We start from the raw sequence: 19,595 nt of genomic DNA, 5'->3' as shown, positions 1-19,595 counted from the left end.
CACTAAACATAGAAAGGAACAACCAGTCTGAGCCACTCCAAAAATGTACCAAATGGTAAAGAGCATTGACACAATGAAGAAACTGCATCAACTAATGGGCAAAACAGCCTGCTACCATCAAAATGGCAGGATCAAATTCACACATAACAATATTAACCTTAAATGTAAATGGGCTAAATGCCCCAATCAAAAGACACAGACTGGCAAATTGGATAAAAAGTCAAAACCCATCGGTGTGCTATATCCAGGAGACCCATCTCACATGCAAGGACACACATAGGATCAAAATAAAGGGATGGAGGAAGATTTACCAAGCAAATGGAGAGCAAAAAAAAAAAAAAGGCAGGAGTTGCAATCCTAGTCTCTGATAAAATAGACTTTAAACCAACAAAGATCAAAAGAGACAAAGCAAGTTCTTAACAACCTACAAAGAGACTTAGACTCCCACACAATAATAGTGAGAGACATTAACACTCCATTGTCAATATTAGACAGATCAACAAGACAGAAAATTAACAAGGATATCCAGGACTTGAACTCAGATCTGGACCAAGCAAACCTAATAGACATATACACAATTCTCCACCACAAACTCACAGAATTTACATTCTTCTCAGCACCGAATTGCACCTACTCTAAAATTGACCACATAATTGGAAGTAAATCACTCCTCAGAAAATGCAAAAGAATGGAAATTATAATAGTCTCTCAGACCACAGTGCAATCAAACTAGAACTCAGGATTAAGAAACGAACTCAGAACCACACAATTTCATGGAAACTTAACAACTGGCTCTTGAATGTTGACTGGATAAACAATGAAATGAAGGCAGAAATAAAGATGTTCTTCGAAACCAATGAGAACGAAGACACAACATACCAGAATCTCTGGGACACATTTAAAGCAGTGTCTAGAGGAAAGTTTATAGCAATAAATGCCCACATGAGAAGCAAGGAAAGATCTAAAATCAACACCCTATCATCAAAATTGAAAGAGCTAGAGGTGCAAGATCAAAAAAACTCAAAAGCTAGCAGAAGACAAGAAATAACAAAGATCAGAGCAGAAGTAAAGGAGAGAGAGACACAAAAAAATCCTTCAAAAATCAATAAATTCAGGAGCTGTTTTTCTGAAAAGATCAACAAAATAGACAGACTGCTAGCCAGATTAATAAAAAAGAAAAGAGAGAAGAATCAAATAGATGCAATAAAAAATGATAAAAGATGTCACCATTGATTCCACAGAAATACAAACTACCATCAGAGATTACTACAAACAACAATTCTATGCACATAAACCAGTAAAACTGGAAAAAATTGATAAATTCCTGTACGCTTACACCTTCCCAAACCTAAACCAGGAAAAAGTCAAATCACTGAGTAGACCAATAACAAGGGCTGAAGTTGAGGCAGCAATTAACAGCCTACCAACCAAAAAAAGCCCAGGTCCAGATGGGTTCACAGCTGAATTCTACCAGACAAACAAAGAGGAGCTGGTACCATTCCTTCTGAAACTATTCCAAATAATCCAAAAGGAGGGAATCCTTCCCAAATCACTTTATGAGCCCAACATCATCCTGATACCAAAACCCGGCAGAGACTCAACAAGAAAAGAAAACTTCAAGCCAATATCCATGATGAACATAGATGCAAAAATCTTCAATAAAATACTGGCAAACCGATTGCAACAGCACATCAAAAAGCTTATCCATCATAATCAAGTAGGCTTCATCCCGGGGATGCAAGGCTGGTTCAGCATACACAAGTCTATAAACATAATCCACCACATAAACATAACGAAAGACAAAAACCACATGATTATCTCAATAGATGAAGAGAAGGCCTTTGACGATATTCAACAGCACTTTATGCCAAAAACTCTCAATAAACTAGGTATTGATGGAATGTATCTCAAAATAATAAACAGCTATTTACAACAAACCCACAGCCAATATCATACTGAATGAGCAAAAACTGGAAGCATTCCCTTTGAAATCTGGCACTAGACAAGGATGCCCTCTCTCACCACTCCTATTCAATATAGTATTGGAAGTTCTAGCCAGAGCAATTAGGCAAGAAAAAGAAATAAAGGGTATTCAATTAGGAAAGGAGGAAGTCAAATTGTCTCTATTTGCAGATGACGTGATTGTATATTTAGAAGACCCCATTATCTCAGCCCAAAATCTCCTTAAACTGATAAGCAACTTCAGCAAAGTCTTAGGATACCAAATCAATGTGCAGAAATCACAAGCATTTCTATACACCAATAACAGACTTAAAGAGAGCCAAATCAAGAATGAACTGCTATTCACAATTGCTACAAAGAGAATAAAATACCTAGGAATACAACTAACAAAGGATGTAAAGGACCTCTTCAAGGAGAACTACAAACCACTGCTCAAGGAAATAAGAGAGGACACAAACAGATGGAAAAACATTCCATGTTCATGGTTAGGAAGAAATCAATATAATGAAAATGGCCATACTGCCTAAAGTAATTTATAGATTCAACGCTATCTCCATCAAGCTACCTATAACCCTCTTCACAGAACTGGAAAAAACCACCTTAAACTTCATATGGAGCCAAAAGAGAGCCCGCATAGCCAAGTCAATTCTAAGCAAAAAGAACAAAGCTGGAGGCATCACGCTACCTGACTTCAAACTATACTACAAGGTTACAGTTAATCAAAACAGCGTGGTACTGGTATCAAAACAGAGATATAGACCAATGGAACAGAACAGAGGCCTCAGAGGCAATGCCACACATCTACAACCATCTGATATTTAACAAACCTGATGAAAACAAGCAATGGGGAAAGGATTCCCTGTTTAATAAATGGTGCTGGGAAAACTGGCTAGCCGTGTGCAGAAAGCAGAAACTGGACCCCTTCCTGACACCTTACACTAAAATTAACTCCAGATGGATTAAAGACTTAAATATAAGACCTAACACCATAAAAACACTAGAAGAAAACCTAGGCAAAACCATTCAGGACATAGGCATAGGCAAGGACTTCATGACTAAAACACCAAAAGCATTGGCAACAAAAGCCAAAATAGACAAATGGGATCTAATTAAACTCCAGAGCTTCTGTACAGCAAAAGAAACAATCATTAGAGTCAACTGGCAACCAACAGAATGGGAAAAAATTTTTGCAATCTACCCATCTGACAAAGGGCTAATATCCACAATCTACAAAGAACTAAAACAGATTTACAAGAAAAAACCAAACCCATTCAAAAGAGGGCGAAGGATATGAACAGACACTTTTCAAAAGAAGACATTTATGAGGCTAACAAACATATGAAAAAATGCTCATCATCACTGGTCATTAGAGAAATGCAAATTAAAACACACTGAGATACCATCTTATGCCAGTTAGAATGGCGATCATTAAAAAATCTGGAGACAGCAGATGCTGGAGAGGATGTGGAGAAACAGAACACTTTTACACTGTTGGTGGGAGTGTAAATTAGTTCAACCATTGTGGAAGACAGTGTGACGATTCCTCAAGGACCTAGGAACAGAAATTCCATTTGACCCAGCAATCCTATTACTGGGTACATACCCAAAGGATTATAAATCATTCTATTATAAAGACAAATGCACACGTATGCTCATTGCGGCACTGTTTACAATAGCAAAGACCTGGAACCAACCCAAATGCCCATTGATGACAGACTGGACAAGGAAAATGTGACACATATACACCATGAAATACTATGCAGCCATAAAAAACGATGAGTTGGTGTCCTTTGTAAGGACATGGATGAATCTGGAAACCATCATTCTCAGCAAACTGACACAAGAACAGAAAACCAAACACCACATGTTCTCACTCATAGGCGGGTGTTCAACAATGAGAACACATGGACACAGGGAGGGGAGCATCACACCCTGGGGTCTGTTGGGGGGGAATAGGGGAGGGACAGCGGAGGGTAGGGAGGTTAGGGAGGGATAACATGGGGAGAAATACTAGATATAGGTGATGGGAGGATGGAGGCAGCAAATCACATTTCCATGTAGGTACCTAGGCAACAATCCTGCATGTTCTGCACATGTACCCCAGAACCTGAAGTGTAATAAAATATATATATTATAATAAAATAAAATAAAAAATAATTTCATGTACAAGTTTTTTGTGCAACCATACATTTTCAATTTTCTTGGGCATAGACCTACAAGCAGAATTGCTGGGTCATTTGTTAACTCTGTTTAATTTTTTGAGGAACTGCCAAACTGATTTCCAAGGTGGTTGCACCATCTTTCCTTCCTACTGGCAATTTTGGCTACTGTTTCTTTTTCATTTTTTGAGAGGGAGTCTTGCTCCATCTCCCAGGCTGGAGTGCAGTGGTGCAATCTCAGCTCACTGCAACCTCTGCCTCCTGGGTTCAAGTGATTCTCCTGCCTCAGCCTCTCAAGTAGCTGAGATCACAGGCACCCGCCACCATGCACGGCTAATTTTTGTATTTTAGTAGAGACAAGTTTCCATCATGTTGGTCAGGCTAGTCTCAAATTCCTGACCTCAAATGATCCACCTGCCTTGCCCTCCCAAAGTGCTGGGATTACAGGCATGAGCCACTGCACCCTGCCTGACTACTGTTTCTCATGTTAAATCATAGACAACTGAAGGGAAGAAAATCTGAAGAAGCCTCTCTCCCAGGTAAAGTAGCTTCACTTTCACCTCAAAGTTAGCTTCCACCTAGAATTCTGCTTGGGCTTCTGTGAGCTGTAACTTCATTATGGGCTCAGTTGCCCAGTTCTCATCACCTGGGAGTGGGAAGAGGGCTTCTTCCTTCAACTATGTTGAGATCCAAGGGCCAGAGGAAAGATCACATACTCTTTCCCTTCCCTTCTCTATCTCTTCAATGTTTTTTGTTTTTGTTTTTGTAAACGGAGGGGTATGGTTTTTGGTTTGTGTTGTGTTGTTGGTGAGTGGGGAGGAGAATTAACATTTTAAAGTTAGCAGCCTTGTCTTTTTTAAATTCAACCTGTAAGACGCCTTGGAGGAAAACTCTCAGTAACTGAGGAAGCAACGAAGGACCTTAAGTAAGTTCTTGGAAAGTTAAATCCAGTACAAGTTTGTTCCATTTCTCTTAACCCAAACGCTGCTTATTTGGGCATTTAGCCACTGACTTCCAACTTCCTAAATTACAGCAGTCCTTCTCAAAGAGATATCCTACAATATCTGCAGATGGCAGATTCTGCCCACATTTCTACAGATCTGCCCAAGGAAGCTTGATTTCTTATTGATTCTAAACTGTTTTCACATGAAAATACATAACTGGAAGTTTATTAGCCAGTCATCTTTCTTGGAATTAAAATTTATAGTATTTTATAAGTGTCCTTAGAACCTAGCCATAATCCCTTCTCAAGCCTTTCTCAAATTTACATAGTGTTTTGCTTTAAAATAATTGTACGATAATTTCTCTTTCTCAAACAAAGGATTTTTAGAATCTCAGAAGGACCCACCCCCACCTTCTAGTCAAGCAATTTGGCACTGTTTACTTCTCAGGGCCAAAAAAGTGTAAGAGAAGGAATGAAAATTGGCTTTCTGAACAGCAAGAATGGGCCACATAATATGCTTCACATTTTATATATGAAGCATATTATATATGAATAACATATGTATGTTGTATTTTATCTTCACAATAGCCATATAACAGAGGTCCTTTTATCTCTCTCTCTTTTTTTTTTTTTTTTTTTTTTTTACAGAGAAGAAAATGGGCTTAGAGAAATTTAATTTCCCAGGATCACATGCATAAATACAGAACTTGGGCTTCAGGGTTAGTGTATTGTAATGGTTAATCATTAAAGCTTAGGAGTTAGATTGATTGGATTCAATCCTAACTCTACTGCTTACTGTCCAATTTTGGACAAGTGACTTTATTCTTCTAAGCCTTGGCTTCCTCTTCAGTAAGATGCAGCCAACAGAAGTAGGTATCTCATAAGGTCAGGGCTGTGAGCATTAAATGAGATAATGCTTATACATTTGCAAGCTACCTCAACATGACTTCTCAACCGCATGTGATTTCTGGATTGCCAGTGGCAATAAGTGAAGAGCAACGATTTTCACCTACTTTTCCGGTTCAGAGATGAAGATGCAGAAAAAGTCCCTTTATCCCCTGCTTCAGCAAAAAGCAAAGATGAAATTCCAAAATGATCAAAAAATCTCAACACTCAATCACAACTGAATAACTAATGAAGATATAAAGTAAGTTTTGATGAGACTATCTAATGAAGTGATGTCTGAATGTCTTTTTTTTCTTACAGCCTATTTATTCATTTGAGCCTGAAGGAAAAAATATAGATTTGACATAGCCTAAGCATCAATATTGTGTGAGACCAGTTTGTGCACTATCAGTGGCTTCTACGCCACTCTATGAAGCATGAGTATACATACCTGGAAGATTCTAACTGCTCAGGTTAATCCTTGGCTCTGGATGCATCCAAAATGTTTGCTAGTAAGAATCACTACATCCTAGCCCAAAGAGGTATTAATTTTCATTTGGCTTGGGCTTCCAGTTAGTTAATTTAAGAGATATTAAATAATTTGAATATCTTAAAATCTATAATTAAATTCATTAATGCTGAATATAAAAGTATCAATATACTGTGTCCTTCTAAGATAAGTGACTGTTTTTCCCACTTGCAAAACGAGTTAATATTTAAGCTGTCAAGAAGTTCCTTTTGGTATCAGAAAGACCTTGGTTTAAGGTCCAATTCCCCAAGACACTAGATCTCTCTCTGAGTCTCATCTGCTAATAGGATAAAACCACCTACTGAATAGAGTGGTTTTAAGAATAAAATGAGATAATGTATATAAAGTGCTCAGCATAGTATAATAAGAGCTCAATATATGATGGCTATAATCATTATGCCCACTATAGAAAACCAGAAAGAACAGAAAAGTATAAAGAAGAAAAAAGTCAGCAATTTCTTCTCTCTTAAGCAACTACTGTTAACTTTTGGCTGCTTGGCCGGGCGCGGTGGCTCAAACCTGTAATCCCAGGACTTTGGGAGTCCGAGGTGGGTGGATCACAACGTCAAGAGATCAAGACCATCCTGGCCAACATGGTGAAATCCCGTCTCTACTAAAAATACAAAAATTAGCTGGGCGTGGTAGTGTGCGCCTGTAGTCCCAGCTACTCAGGAGGTTGAGGCAGGAGAATTGCTTGAACCTGGGAGGCGGAGGTGCAGTGAGCCGAGATTGTGCCACTGCACTCCAGCCTGGCGCCTGGCGTCAGTGTAAGACTCTGTCTCACACACACACACAAAAAAAACAAAAAAAAAACCTTTTGGCTGCTCATCTTTTTTCTCTATGTAGTTTGTCTTTATATAATCTGGTATCATACCACACAAACTACATGCATCTTGTTTTGCTGTTTTCTTCCTTTGAGCCTATTAATGTAACCTAGACATTTTCCCACATCATTAACAACTAGCCATAACAGTTTCTTTATGGCTTCTAATAACACATATACACACATACATAATAAATAAATAAATAAATAAAGTTTCTCCTAGTTATGAGGCCCCTTGGAATGACACAGTCCTGCCTCATCTTCCTGCCACTTTGACCTCCTGGCCTTGGAAATTCTCAAGTCTGTCACTGTCCTCACTTGAGGTCACTACAAAGAACCTCCTAAGTGTTTACAGGGTGCTGGGCATGTAGGTCCCCCAAAACCCAAAGGCAGAGCTTTATGGACGACAGTGTAAAGTAGTATGGAAAGCTTTATATTCCACAGCCATCTGCTTAACTGACACTCAATTTTTTCTCCCACACAGTGCAACAGAAGGTGCTTAAAAAAACAAAAACAAAATCCCCAAACCTGATCATCTCTCTTCAGCTGATCTCAAGCTCCTTATTCCTGAATACCTTCTCTAACCTACTATCTTTTCATTCAAAGAAAAGGCAAGCTGTATTATTTGGCTTATATATTTTTTAAAACTGCCAGTACATCAAAATTCAGTTTGGTTCTAAACATTTGAATTGCCCCAACTGTACTGCCTATGTTGACCCATCCTTCATTCAACATTGATATTATCACTTGTTTTTTCAGAGAACATAATTATCCAATTGTGAAGCTATTCATAGAATTAGTGAAAAATCAAATAAAAATTAAATGTAAAGATAAGTCTAACATTTATTTTGGCAACTATCTGGTCTTGGAGAACTTCGGAGCCACCTTTTTTTAAAAAATTTTTTTATTTTTTTGAGACAGAGTTTTGCTCTTTTTGCCTACATTGGAGTGCAGTGGCGTGATCTCTGCTCATTATAACCTCTGCCTCCCAGGTTCATGTGATTCTCCTGCCTTGGCTTCCTGAGTAGCTGGGATTCCAGGTGTGCATCACCATGCCCAGCCAATTTTTGTATTTTTAGTAGAGACAGGGGTTTTGCCATGTTGGCCAGGCTAGTCTCAACCTCTGGACCTCAAGTGATCCACCCACCTCAGCCTCCTAAAGTGCTGGGATTACAAGCATGAGCCACCAAGCCCGGCCCACTGTTTATTATCGTTGTAAAAAAGAAAGATTTATACGATCTGAAGAGAAACCAGAGGATTATTATTGTTCTTACTGTTGCTGATCTTAAATAAATAGGTCTCCAGAAGAACAATGGCCAAGTGTCTAGGCAGAGACCAAATTAAAATTAACTGGCACACAGAAGATTAGGGTCTCTGAGGGGTCTGAGATTCTCGCTCTATCAGTGATGAGCTGTTAAGACTCAAAGGAACACAAATTCTCTGAACTTTCTCCCCATCTCAAAAACAGGAATATTAATCTTCACTTAGTCACCCTTATAGATTTTTTTAAGACAGAGTCTCACTCTGTTGCCCAGGCTGGAGTGTAGTGGTGCAATCTTGGCTCGCTACAAACTCCACCTCTCAAGTTCAAGTGATTCTCCTGCCTCAGCCTCCCACATCCAGCTAATGTTTTGTATTTTTAGTAGATATGGGGTTTCACCCATGTTGGCCAGGCCGGTCTCAAACTCCTGGCCTCAAGCAATCCATCGGCCTCGGGCTCCCAAAGTGTTGGGATTATAGGCATGAGCTGCCACGCCCAGCCCAGAATTTTTATTTAGGACAAATTGAATAATGCATAGAAGAGTAATTTGTAGCTTATAAAAAGCTATACAAATGTAAGGGGGAGAGTATTTTGCTTTATTTTATTTTTGATACTGAGTCTCGCTCTGTCACCCAGGCTGAAGTGTAGTGGTGTGATCATAGCTCATTGTAACCTCAAACTCTTGGGCTCATATGATCCTCCTGCCTCAGCCTCCCAAGTAGCTGGAATTATAGGCACATGCCAGCATGCCTGGCCATTGTTTTTTATTTTTATTTTTTGTACAAACAGGGTCTCACTGTGTTGCCCAGGCTGGTCTCCAACTCCTGGTTTCAAGTGATCCCCTTTCCTTGACCTCCCAAAGTGCTGGGATTACAGGTGTAAGCCACTGTGCCTAGCCATATTTTGCTTTTAACTAAAAGGGAAGGACGAGACTAGACAATCCCAAACACATACAAATTGCCTGTTGATATTTTATCTGTACATTCAATAATTACCCTAAAATTCTTAAAAATAGATAATCTGAAAAACTTCATCCACCAGTTTTACTCCACACATGCATCATGCTAATTAAAGGATTGGCTATCTTCATGCTGTGTTAGAAGAAACTGAAGTGTTAGAGCGAAATAAACTAACATGCTATCTCGAGGAGCTTATACGAGCTGAAGAGGGACTGAGGAAAGTTAGAAATTAGAGGTATGAAGGATTAGGATCACTGAGGTTATACGAATTTTAAAATAAAAAAGGTATAAACAGCTTAGAATTTAAAGAAATGTTAGGAGATGGATCTTCCCAAAGAGGGGCACCAGTATCCAAACCTCTATATCACCAATTTTGTGAAGCTATTATATGCAAGTCCTCCAGAGCCTGACATTTGATTACATTTAAAATTCATCTTTTGCTTCCCTTTTCCTTCCTCCCCCATATACAATGTGTTCTTGCTCCAACCTCCCACTTTTCCTCCTTTGATTTATTTCAATTTCAATCCCTTTTAAAAGTCTGGGTCCAGTTTCCTATCAGCCTCTTTAACCTCTCCTTGCCTGGCTCTGCTGGCACACACCCCCGACCCCGACATCTCAGGAGCATTCCTCTTTAGAAAAATCATGTCTCGTTCTTGCAGGGGAGACTTGGAACATTATTCAAAACTTGATTACTTTTTTTAAATTTAAAGGATAAGATCTCTAAATTCCAAGCTGTTTCCCTAGGAGAGTAGAGGACGTGGGGGAAGAGAAGCAATGGTAGTTCCAAACCAGTTCAGACTTGGTCATTGGTGGTGGCTCGATGGCATTCTCATTCCATCCGGGCAGGCTCCGCTGGCCAGAGGCATTCAGTCAAAGCAGGTGGGAGGAGGGAAACATAGGCAGACAAACTTGCAGAGACAAAGATGGAGAGAAAGAAAAAGGTAACATAAAGGAGGGGGTTGATGGGAGAGAAGGAATGTCAGAAACAAGGAGGAAAGATGGGGAAAATGGAGCAAGGAATAAAGGAAAGGAGAAAACAGGGCAAGTAACAGGGGGAGGACTGAAGAGAGAAATAGAAATAAACCAAGAACACAGAAATGTCTGGGGTCTTAACAGGAGTTGGGTCCAGACAGACCAAGTGGGATGGGCGGAGCAGGGAAAGAGGAGGGTAAGGGGCGGGGGAGACTGCCATGCCTAGCCTCGATCTATTTGTGTACTTCCTTACACTGTCATCGGTAGCTGCCTTATCAATTTTCACCTCTGGCAGGAGACGCCCGCCGATATGGGAGCCGGGGCCGCCGATGAGGGACACTACACCATTGCAGTCCACGGTGCTGTTGCGCTTCACGCTGCGCCGCAGGCTGGGGAAGATGCGCGAGGAGCGGCTGCCCTGGCTGTAGCCACTGTAGCCGCTGTAGCTGCTGCGGCGCTCGCGGGCCCGGATGGGGATGAAGAGGGAGTCCCGGCGGCCCTCGCTCTCCTCCACCGTGCTGTGCTCGTCGTCCGCGAACTCATTCTCGGAGCCTGGGTCTCGGAACCGCCCAGGGCCCCGGAAACTGAAGATGCTGCTCTTGCTGTTGTGGCGGGAGAGGAAGGGCGAGCCCGGGATGCTCAGCAGTGACTGCAGGGGCAGAAAGAGAAAGAGAGAGGGAGGGGAAAATGAGATGGGAGTGGACCTTTATCCCGAGCAAGGGTGGTTAGGTTCCCAGCAGGACCCACCCTCGCAGTCCTGTGATCAGAACACAAGTGTTTTCAGAAAGCACTTCTGCATGTTTGACCGCTAGAGTTCATCACCAATTATTACTCACCGGTGCTTAACCAGTTACCGATTCAAAACGTCTATCCACTGCTCCTTGCACGCATCCCTAAGACGCTTTTATCCCATGTGGTATGCAACTTACCCAAGGGGAAGCACATGGCTGTGTGTATTTCTTTTTACCATGGGCTCAGAGGAAGCGTCTTTAACTTAAGTGAGACTATGCCACACTGGGCAAAAAGACAGAATTTATTTATTATATATAAATATATATAACTATTTTATATATATTGTTTTTTGAGATGGAGTTTCGCTCTTGTCGTCCAGGCTGGAGTGCAATGGTGCTATATTGGCTCACTGCAACCTCCACCTCTCCAGTTCCAGCGATTCTCCTGCCTGTCACCCTAGCAGCTGAGATTACAGGCATTCACCATCATGCCCAGCTAATTTTTGTATTTTTAGTAGAGACAGGGTTTCACCATGTTGGCCGGGCTGGTCTCGAACTCCTGACCTCAGATGATCCATTTCTCTCACTGGGGAGAAATATGGCCAGGACAACACAGGACTCAGGTATTCATGGCCCCCTTGCTAACTGCTACAATCGCCTTTAACACTGTCACTGTCCTAAAGATGGCACTCAAGACCCTCCCAGCTTTGATTCTAGTTTACTTATTCTACTTTATCTTTCACTGTTTTCTCATACACCCTACCATGCAGCCACCCTGCCTGCTGGTCTTTATTTCCTCCTTTCCAGTACATGCTCCATTTTCAGCTGGGGAAATCCTCTCAGTTCTCCATGATCCAGCCCTTCTGCTTCTTCCTTTACTAACTTCCTTAATCTTTACGTAGCACCAAACCCCCTTTCAGAATATTTATGCTCTACTTTATTTTTTATCTTTTTCTTCAAGTCAAGGTCTCACTCTGTTGCCTGGGCTGGAGTGCAACGGTGCAATCACTCAATGCAGCCTCAACCTCCTGGGCTCAAATGATCTTCTCACCTCAGCCTTCCGAGTGGCTGGAACTATAGCTGTGTGCCACACCACACCTGGCTAATTTTTATATTTTTTGTAGATACAGGGTTTCGCCATGTTGCTCAGGCTGGTCTCAAATTCCTGGGCTAAAGCGATCCTCCTGCCTTGGCCTCCCAAAGTGCTAGGATTACAGGCGTGAGCCACTGCACCTGGCCTATGCTCTACTTTTTACAACAGTTCTTTATATACATATTCTATCTCTCCTTTTTAATCAACTACAAACTCCTTAAGGGTACACTGACTGATTCATCCTTATATCTCCCAGCATGCTTTGTACATAGTAAATACAATGTTTAACTTAATTAACATGCATTTAGATTAGATACTGCAGCTTAGCCACCCACTGTAGGGTTGTTCCACACCTGCACTGGGTCACTGCTTCACTTCTCACAGCAAGCTAAACTACACTGAACTCATAATTTTGCCTTAGGTCAATGCTGGGTGCTAACACTACTTGGTACATTAGGAAAGAGGTTTTACAAATGTTAAAATAAAATGCAATTATATATATATATTTTTTTTAATTTTTTATTTTTTTTAGATAGAGATTTGCTCTGTCACCCAGGCTGGAGTGCAGTGGTACAATCTTGGCTCACTGGAATCTCTGCCTCCCAGGTTTAAGCTCTTCTCATGCCTCAGCCTCAAGTGATCTGGTCTCAAGTGATCTGCCTACCTCAGCCTCCCGAAGTGCCAGGATTACAGGCATGAGCCACTGCGTCGGGCTAAAATTTAATTTTATTTAACCAAATACCTATTGTGTGCTAAGTGGTATAGAAACAGTGGTGAATGAGACATTTGACATGGTCCCTACCCTCTTGAAACTTGCAGGTCAGGAGGAAGTATCATATACTACATGAGATCTAATACATCATACTATTCTTAACCTTAAGAATAGTGAGAAGGATGATAAGACAGTGATGAAGATCATGACCAATTCAGTGAACTTATAAACACTTAAAAATCAGGATCCTAAGATAATATACAATACAAGGAAAAACTGTTCTATTGTTTTCTTTTCTAACTCCTTGTTTCACTCTTGGCAAAAGAGTAGACTGCAATGAACAAATGTGAAAGGGGAAAAGATGACTTGCCCCATTTCTCCTTGTACCCAGGATCCAACACTGATTTAGGCCATTCCCTAAGAAGCTACATCCTGAGGGCTGAAACCCCAACCCTTCCCCAGTCTCAACTTTCCTAGACTGGAGGGTTTCAGTGATGACTTAGGACCCATGGCTCTACTAATTCCTGGGATCCTGTGTAGTTTATGAGATGAGCAGGCCTTACTTCCGGTTTTTAAAATCTTCCTGTCAACCAACCAGGAGTTTTTAGTCCTTTTCAGGCAGTCGCAGTTAAACTAAAAATTCCAACTTAGGTTTAGATGTTTGCTTGGGAGAATGGCTCTGGGGTGTTCTGGATTTGAGGGTATAACTTCCACATTCCACAGAAAATTTGTCTCTAGGGATTTCAGGGGATACACGTAAATTGTCTGTCAAGATGAGGCTTACAATGACTGGGATGTTTGGAATGTGATGAAATAGTGATTTTACATGTTCTATTTCCATGCCATATTTCAGTTTTTCTTTCTAGTATAACAGTGGTTCTTAAAGTGTGGTCTGGAGATGCCTGGAGGTCCCTGAGACCTTTTAAGGAAGGCTAATGAGGTCAAAATTCTTTCATAATACTGAGATGATATGTGCTTTTATCACTCATTTTCTCATAAGTACACAGTGACACTGTGAGCCTGACAGCTTCATAATTTTTAAATAGTTTTCCAATGAGATTGGTGGTAGTAATAATAGTTTTAAAATCTCATATGTATTTGGAAGATTTGCATAAACTTGAGAAATGAAAGTTTCTCAAATTATCAATGCATGATGCTAAAAATCATTCATGGGTTAAAGACCTAGGCTGGGTGCAGTGGCTCACGCCTGTAATCCCAGCATGTGAATCACCTGAGGTCAGGAGTTTGAGACCAGCCTTACCAACATGGTAAAACTCCGTCTCTACTAAAAATACAAACATTAGCTGGGCATGGTGGTGCACGCCTGTAATCCCAACTACTCAGGAGGCTGAGGCAGGAGAATCGCTTGAACCCAGAAGGCGGAGGTTGCAGTGAACCGAGACTTCGCTGCTGCCCTCCTACCTGGGCAACAGAGAGAGACTCTGTCTCAAAAAAAAAAATAATAATAAGATCTATGGTGCAAAATGGAGCAAGGAATTTTACTATAACAGAGTACAAAGTTAACCGATATAGTTACCCATTCCACGTTACAACTAACTGTTAAAAAAATTGTCAGCGTTGAGTTTTGGAACAGCATCAAGGAGGCACATTCATGATTATATGAAAAGGTTATAAAATATTCCTCCCTTTTCCAACTACATATCTGTATGAAACTTGATTTTCTTCAAATACTTTAAAGAAAAACAACAACTGCAACAAACTGAACACATGCATAAGCAGGTAGGATATTTTAACTGTTTTCCATTACCTATAGATTAAAGAGGTTTGCAGAAATATAATACAAAAAAAGGGGTTTTTTTGGAAAACAGTTCATTTTTCTTAAAAATATATAATTTGTATTAATCATGTAATGGATTTATCATTACTATATATTTTTTATTCGCAAATATTTTTAAATTTTCTTAATTATAATTTCTAATATGAGAAATTAAAAGCACATTTTAAAAAAGGTTTTTAGGTCCTCAAAATTTTTTAAGGAGATAAAGGGGTCCTAAGACCAGAAAGCTTGAAAACTGCTGCAATAGGGCAATTAAAATACTTTGCAAAAATAGGCTCAACTTAATATTTACAAACTTCCCTGAGCCTTAAAAATATAGAGAAATAGGTCAGAGATGGGTGAGCGGGAGATATCTCAAGAACTCAGAAGCTATGGAAATAAAATAAACTGACACATACCTGAACTATGTTGTGAGAAAACTGAAGCCACATTCATTATTAAGCTAATAGAAGAGATGATCATGCACATCCCCCCAAAAGAATTAGTTTTTTGATAATGTAGGGAATTAAATATCTTATTGAAGGGAATGAGCTATGTTGTTTGGAGGTTTAAAGAAAATACTGACAGTTTAGAATAGTTTTTAAGAAGAATGGGAGAGGGAGTTCCCCTAATCAGATTCATTCTATTTACTAATTAAGTCCCAACTCCTTAGCCTGGAATTCATAGCATTCCCTAGCCCCTTTGTATGGACACAACTTATGTGTTCATTCTCCAGTCTCTGTGCCCCATCAATCACCCTATACCTAAACCAGAATGAGCTACTAGATATTTCTCATATATGATGTTTGTTTTCTACCCTCTGTGCTTCGCTCCAGAAATACTCTCTCTAAAATGTCCTGTTGGCCAGCACAGTGGCTCACACCTGTAATCCCAGCACTTTGGGAGGCCAAAGTGAAAGAATCATTTGATGATCATGCACAAGCTCTGGAGTTGGATGAACCTGGTTCAAATCTTGACTTGAACACTTACTAGTTATATAACTAGTTATATAAGTTAATCTTTCTAGGCCTCGATGTCCTCAGTCACTCTTCCTGAGAAACTGCAGGAAAGTCCTACTAGTCCTTGGAGCATCTAAGCAAGTCTTGGCAGTTGGCCTTGGCCTCTAGGAATTTACTATTGTTTTTTTTGAATGGGGAAATTAGACAAAGTGAATATTTTCATGCAAAACAAGACATCTCAAAAGCCTGGTTTCATTTTTTTGAGGTAAGGAGCAATCAGTGCACCTCTGTACAAAAGCCTATAGAATAATCAGAGACCATTCAATAGCAAAGCGTTAACAGCGCTAAGGTATTCACAGCTCAGTGAGTCTCTCAAGACAAGGGTAAGATTACAACAAAGCTGCAGTCATACTTCCCCCAAAAGAGGCTGAACTAGAAGAAAGGTGAGGTAAAGGTGACATAGAGATGGCTTCAGGCTATAAAGAAGTCTCAGAAAGGGTTAAAGCAAATTTCTAAAAGTCCTGCATTCATTTGTCTAACAATATCTAGCTGTGTGCTAAGGAGCAGACCTTGAATTTAAGACTTTTATTTGAGAAGGGGATATGAACATAAATAAATATACACACAGAATATATGTAGAATGCTTTCTATATGTAGAGTAAAAAGCAACAAATAAAGAGGTACACGTAAAACATAATGGAAAGACGAAATGATTTCCAACTAGAAAACAAGGGAGTTAGGGAAGGTTTCTTAAGAGGAAGACACCAAGAATAATTATGATGTAGAAATTCAGAGAAAGAAAAATAGGGCATTTAATTTTAATTTTTTTCTTTTTTGAGGCAGGGTCTTGTTCTGTTGCCCAGGCTGGAGTGTAGTGGTAAAAATCACAGCTCACTATAGCCTCAACCTCCCATGCTCAAGTGATCTTCCCGTCTCAGCCTCCTGAGTAGCTGGGACTACGGGCATGTGCCACCATGCCTGGCCAATTTTTTGAGATGGAGTCTCAGCTATTCTAAACTGTTAGTATTTTCTTTAAACCTCCAAATGCAATATCTCATTCCCTTCAATAAGATGTTTAATTCCCTACATTATCAAAAAACTAATTTTTTTTTTTTGAGACAGTCTTGCTGTCGCCCAGGCTAGAGTGCAATGGTGCAATCTCGGCTCACTGCATCCTCAGCCTCACAGGTTCAAGCGATTCTCCTGCCTCAGCCTCCCAAGTAGCTGGGATTACAGGCACCCGCTACCGCGCCCAGCTAATTGATGGATTTTTAGTAAAGACAGGGTTTCACCATCCTGGCCAGGCTGGTCTTGAACTCCTGACCTTGTGATCCACCCATCTTGGCCTCCCAAAGTGCTGAGATTGTAGGTGTGAGCCACCGCGTCCGGCCTAATTTATTTTTTTGTAGAGACAGAGGTCTCACTATGTTGCCCAGGCTGGTCTCAAATTCCTTGATTTTTAATTCCCGACATTACCAAAAAGCCTAAACTGTCAGGGGTTATCTTCCTCAACTTCGTACTCCTTTTCTGCAACTTATCCGCCTCATCCTTCCCTATTTTCTTAAGGTTTCAGGGAATAAGGGTCCCTATTCTATTAAAGACTACATCCATTTCCGTATCTTCCAAGATTGTGCTCTACTTCTATCTATTCTATTTCATTTTCTAACCCTGCTTCTCCTTTTTGTTTTTTTTTCCCCACAGATTATAACATGCTTGTTTCCACCCACACTCTTTCAAGAAGTTGGAATGAGAAGTCTATACTCTTTGTTTCCATTCTCCACACAACATAGCATCCTTCCTCACTCTGGATTAAAACATGTCTTTAAAGTCCTCAATGACTTTATATTGCCAAATCCAATGGACGCTTTCAATTCTGACCTCACCAAGCGTCTCTGTTAAATTTCAATCCATTGATCACTGCCCTGCCTTCTCCAACACTGCTACTCTCCTGACTCCACTGAACTCTTGGCCCTCTCAGCTCCTCTTACATTGCTCATCTGTTTTCTTTCCTGAACTCCATCTCCTATGCTGGTGAGCAGCAATGGTCATGTCTTTGGCTCACTATTCTTCCAACAGATACATTCTCTTTGAGTAATCTCAGGTCTCATGGTTTCAATCACCACCTCTCAGCTCAGGACCTCTTCCCTGAGCTATCATTTGCCTATCCTTGTCTAAAAAGAAATCTCTACTTGGTTATCCAACAAATAATTCAAACTCTGGATGTCTAAACTGGAATATGCTTCCCTTCTAAACCTGGACTGTCCTTCTTTTTTTCTTATTGCTCCCTCAGCAACACACATATAAACTACCTAATTCCTGTGTATCCTTTAAGCCTCAGTTCAGAAATTTACCCTTCCCAGAAAATCTTTACTGAATCTCCATGTTGGGATAGACCTATGCTTTTCTAACATCCCCAGCATATCTCAATTATGGCATAATACTGCTGATGCTATTACATAAATAATTTTTTAGTGTATTCGGCTGCCTCACTGTACTGTAAACTCTCTAGGGTAGAGGTGATGTTTTAATCACCTTTTAAGCCCTAGGACCTAGCACAATCCTTGATATGTGGTAGGTACTCCATAAATGCTTACTACATGAATGATGAGAACTACATTTTAGGACGTGATCTGTTGACAGTATATAAAACACAAAGGAGAAGAAGCAAGACTAGAGAAAACAAAACTGAACAAATGCAGTAGAACAAAATAATACAATCACAAAGCCGAAACTCAGATAAGGGTAAGGAACGGAAAGAAGGGGATGGACATGAGGGATTTTGCTCATTCCCTGAAATGAACAAGACTGGCAAAAGACTGAAATGGGAAGTGAGAGATGCAAGTGGGAAAATGAATCATCTCTGGGAAAAAAGAAAAGACACTGAATATACTGCCATAAACAGTAACTATATTCTATACCTACCAACTTTCTAGCATTTCTTTAAGATGGGAAATTAAATGGCCTAAGAATTAGATTTTGGTGGTGTTTGCTGAAATCCAAAAATACCTATTTATGTGATGACATCTGTAGTAATCTCAACAATTACCTAAATCCTCTCTTCTCTTTTTTTCTTAGTTTCCTTATTTATCAAAGTTGGGAACAACTGGAGGCTTTCAATCTATCATAGGCTAACTTATCAGTGTGACACGATATATCCAGAATAATTAGTAAGTAGAACTTGCCATGCTCAAATAAGATGTCCTAAAATGTTTCATTCTACCTTAATAAAAAATAAATTTTTGAAAAAGGTGTAGGCAAAAAGAAGAGTTTACCTGATTCATGATGGAAAATTTCCTCCCTATTCTGTTGTCTGGCAGCCGAAAGGCCTTCCTTCTCATGCCATCTTCTGACTCTGACTTAAACACCTTCTCAGGATCCCCTTTCTCTTCTCCTTCAGAGAGTTCCTTTTGCTTCCTCTTCTTTCTCCTGTTACGTCTTTCCTTTGCACTCTTTGAACTGAGTTTAGAAAGTTCAGAAGAGCTCCGAGGGGAGCCCCCTCCTTCTTCACCTTCTTCCTCTATGGCATCTTCTGAGACAGTTCCTGCTGAAGTGGCCATCGCAGCAGCCTAGGAAAGAAGCCACAGCAACACACCACACCAGGGCAATTAACTCAAGCCACCCAAAGCCAACCAGTTAGTACAGAACATTTCCCTTCCTATGGGAAAGAAAAGAAAAAAGGAAGAGGGAAACCCAGATTGTTAGAGAGTTTCTGTGTATTCTGGCACATAGCCCTAAGTGAACACAGCAGAACCCAGTGGTGAGAACTTTGGGAGTTATTCTCTTGAGCACTTCAGACAAGAACCTGGCTGCTGCCCTGCTACCAGAGGATC

At 40.3% G+C, this 19,595-nt stretch overlaps 1 protein-coding gene across 3 annotated transcripts in view; it reads right to left on the bottom strand.

Annotated features, from left to right (window-relative positions):
- SCN8A (sodium voltage-gated channel alpha subunit 8) overlaps positions 1-19,595 on the bottom strand; it is a 144,245-nt gene that overhangs the window by 81,649 nt on the left and 43,001 nt on the right. For 2 of the 3 annotated variants that reach the window (XM_064377110.1, XM_064377109.1), the window contains exons 10-11: positions 19,038-19,331; positions 10,780-11,142 (exon numbers count right to left, since the gene is read on the bottom strand). In XM_064377110.1, coding sequence (XP_064233180.1) covers positions 10,780-11,142; positions 19,038-19,331 — 657 coding nt within the window. Of the gene's footprint in view, positions 1-10,746; positions 11,143-19,037; positions 19,332-19,595 lie in introns of all 3 variants that reach the window. The other variant, XM_064377108.1, reaches the window with a different exon arrangement.

Source organism: Aotus nancymaae, unplaced genomic scaffold (genome assembly GCF_030222135.1).
Source record: "Aotus nancymaae isolate 86718 unplaced genomic scaffold, 86718_ANA_hifiasm-v0.15.2.pri h1tg000016l, whole genome shotgun sequence".
Classification (NCBI taxonomy): Eukaryota; Metazoa; Chordata; class Mammalia; order Primates; family Aotidae; genus Aotus; species Aotus nancymaae.
The sequence above is the reverse complement of the archived record's forward strand: the minus strand, read 5'-3'. Positions and strand labels throughout refer to the sequence as shown.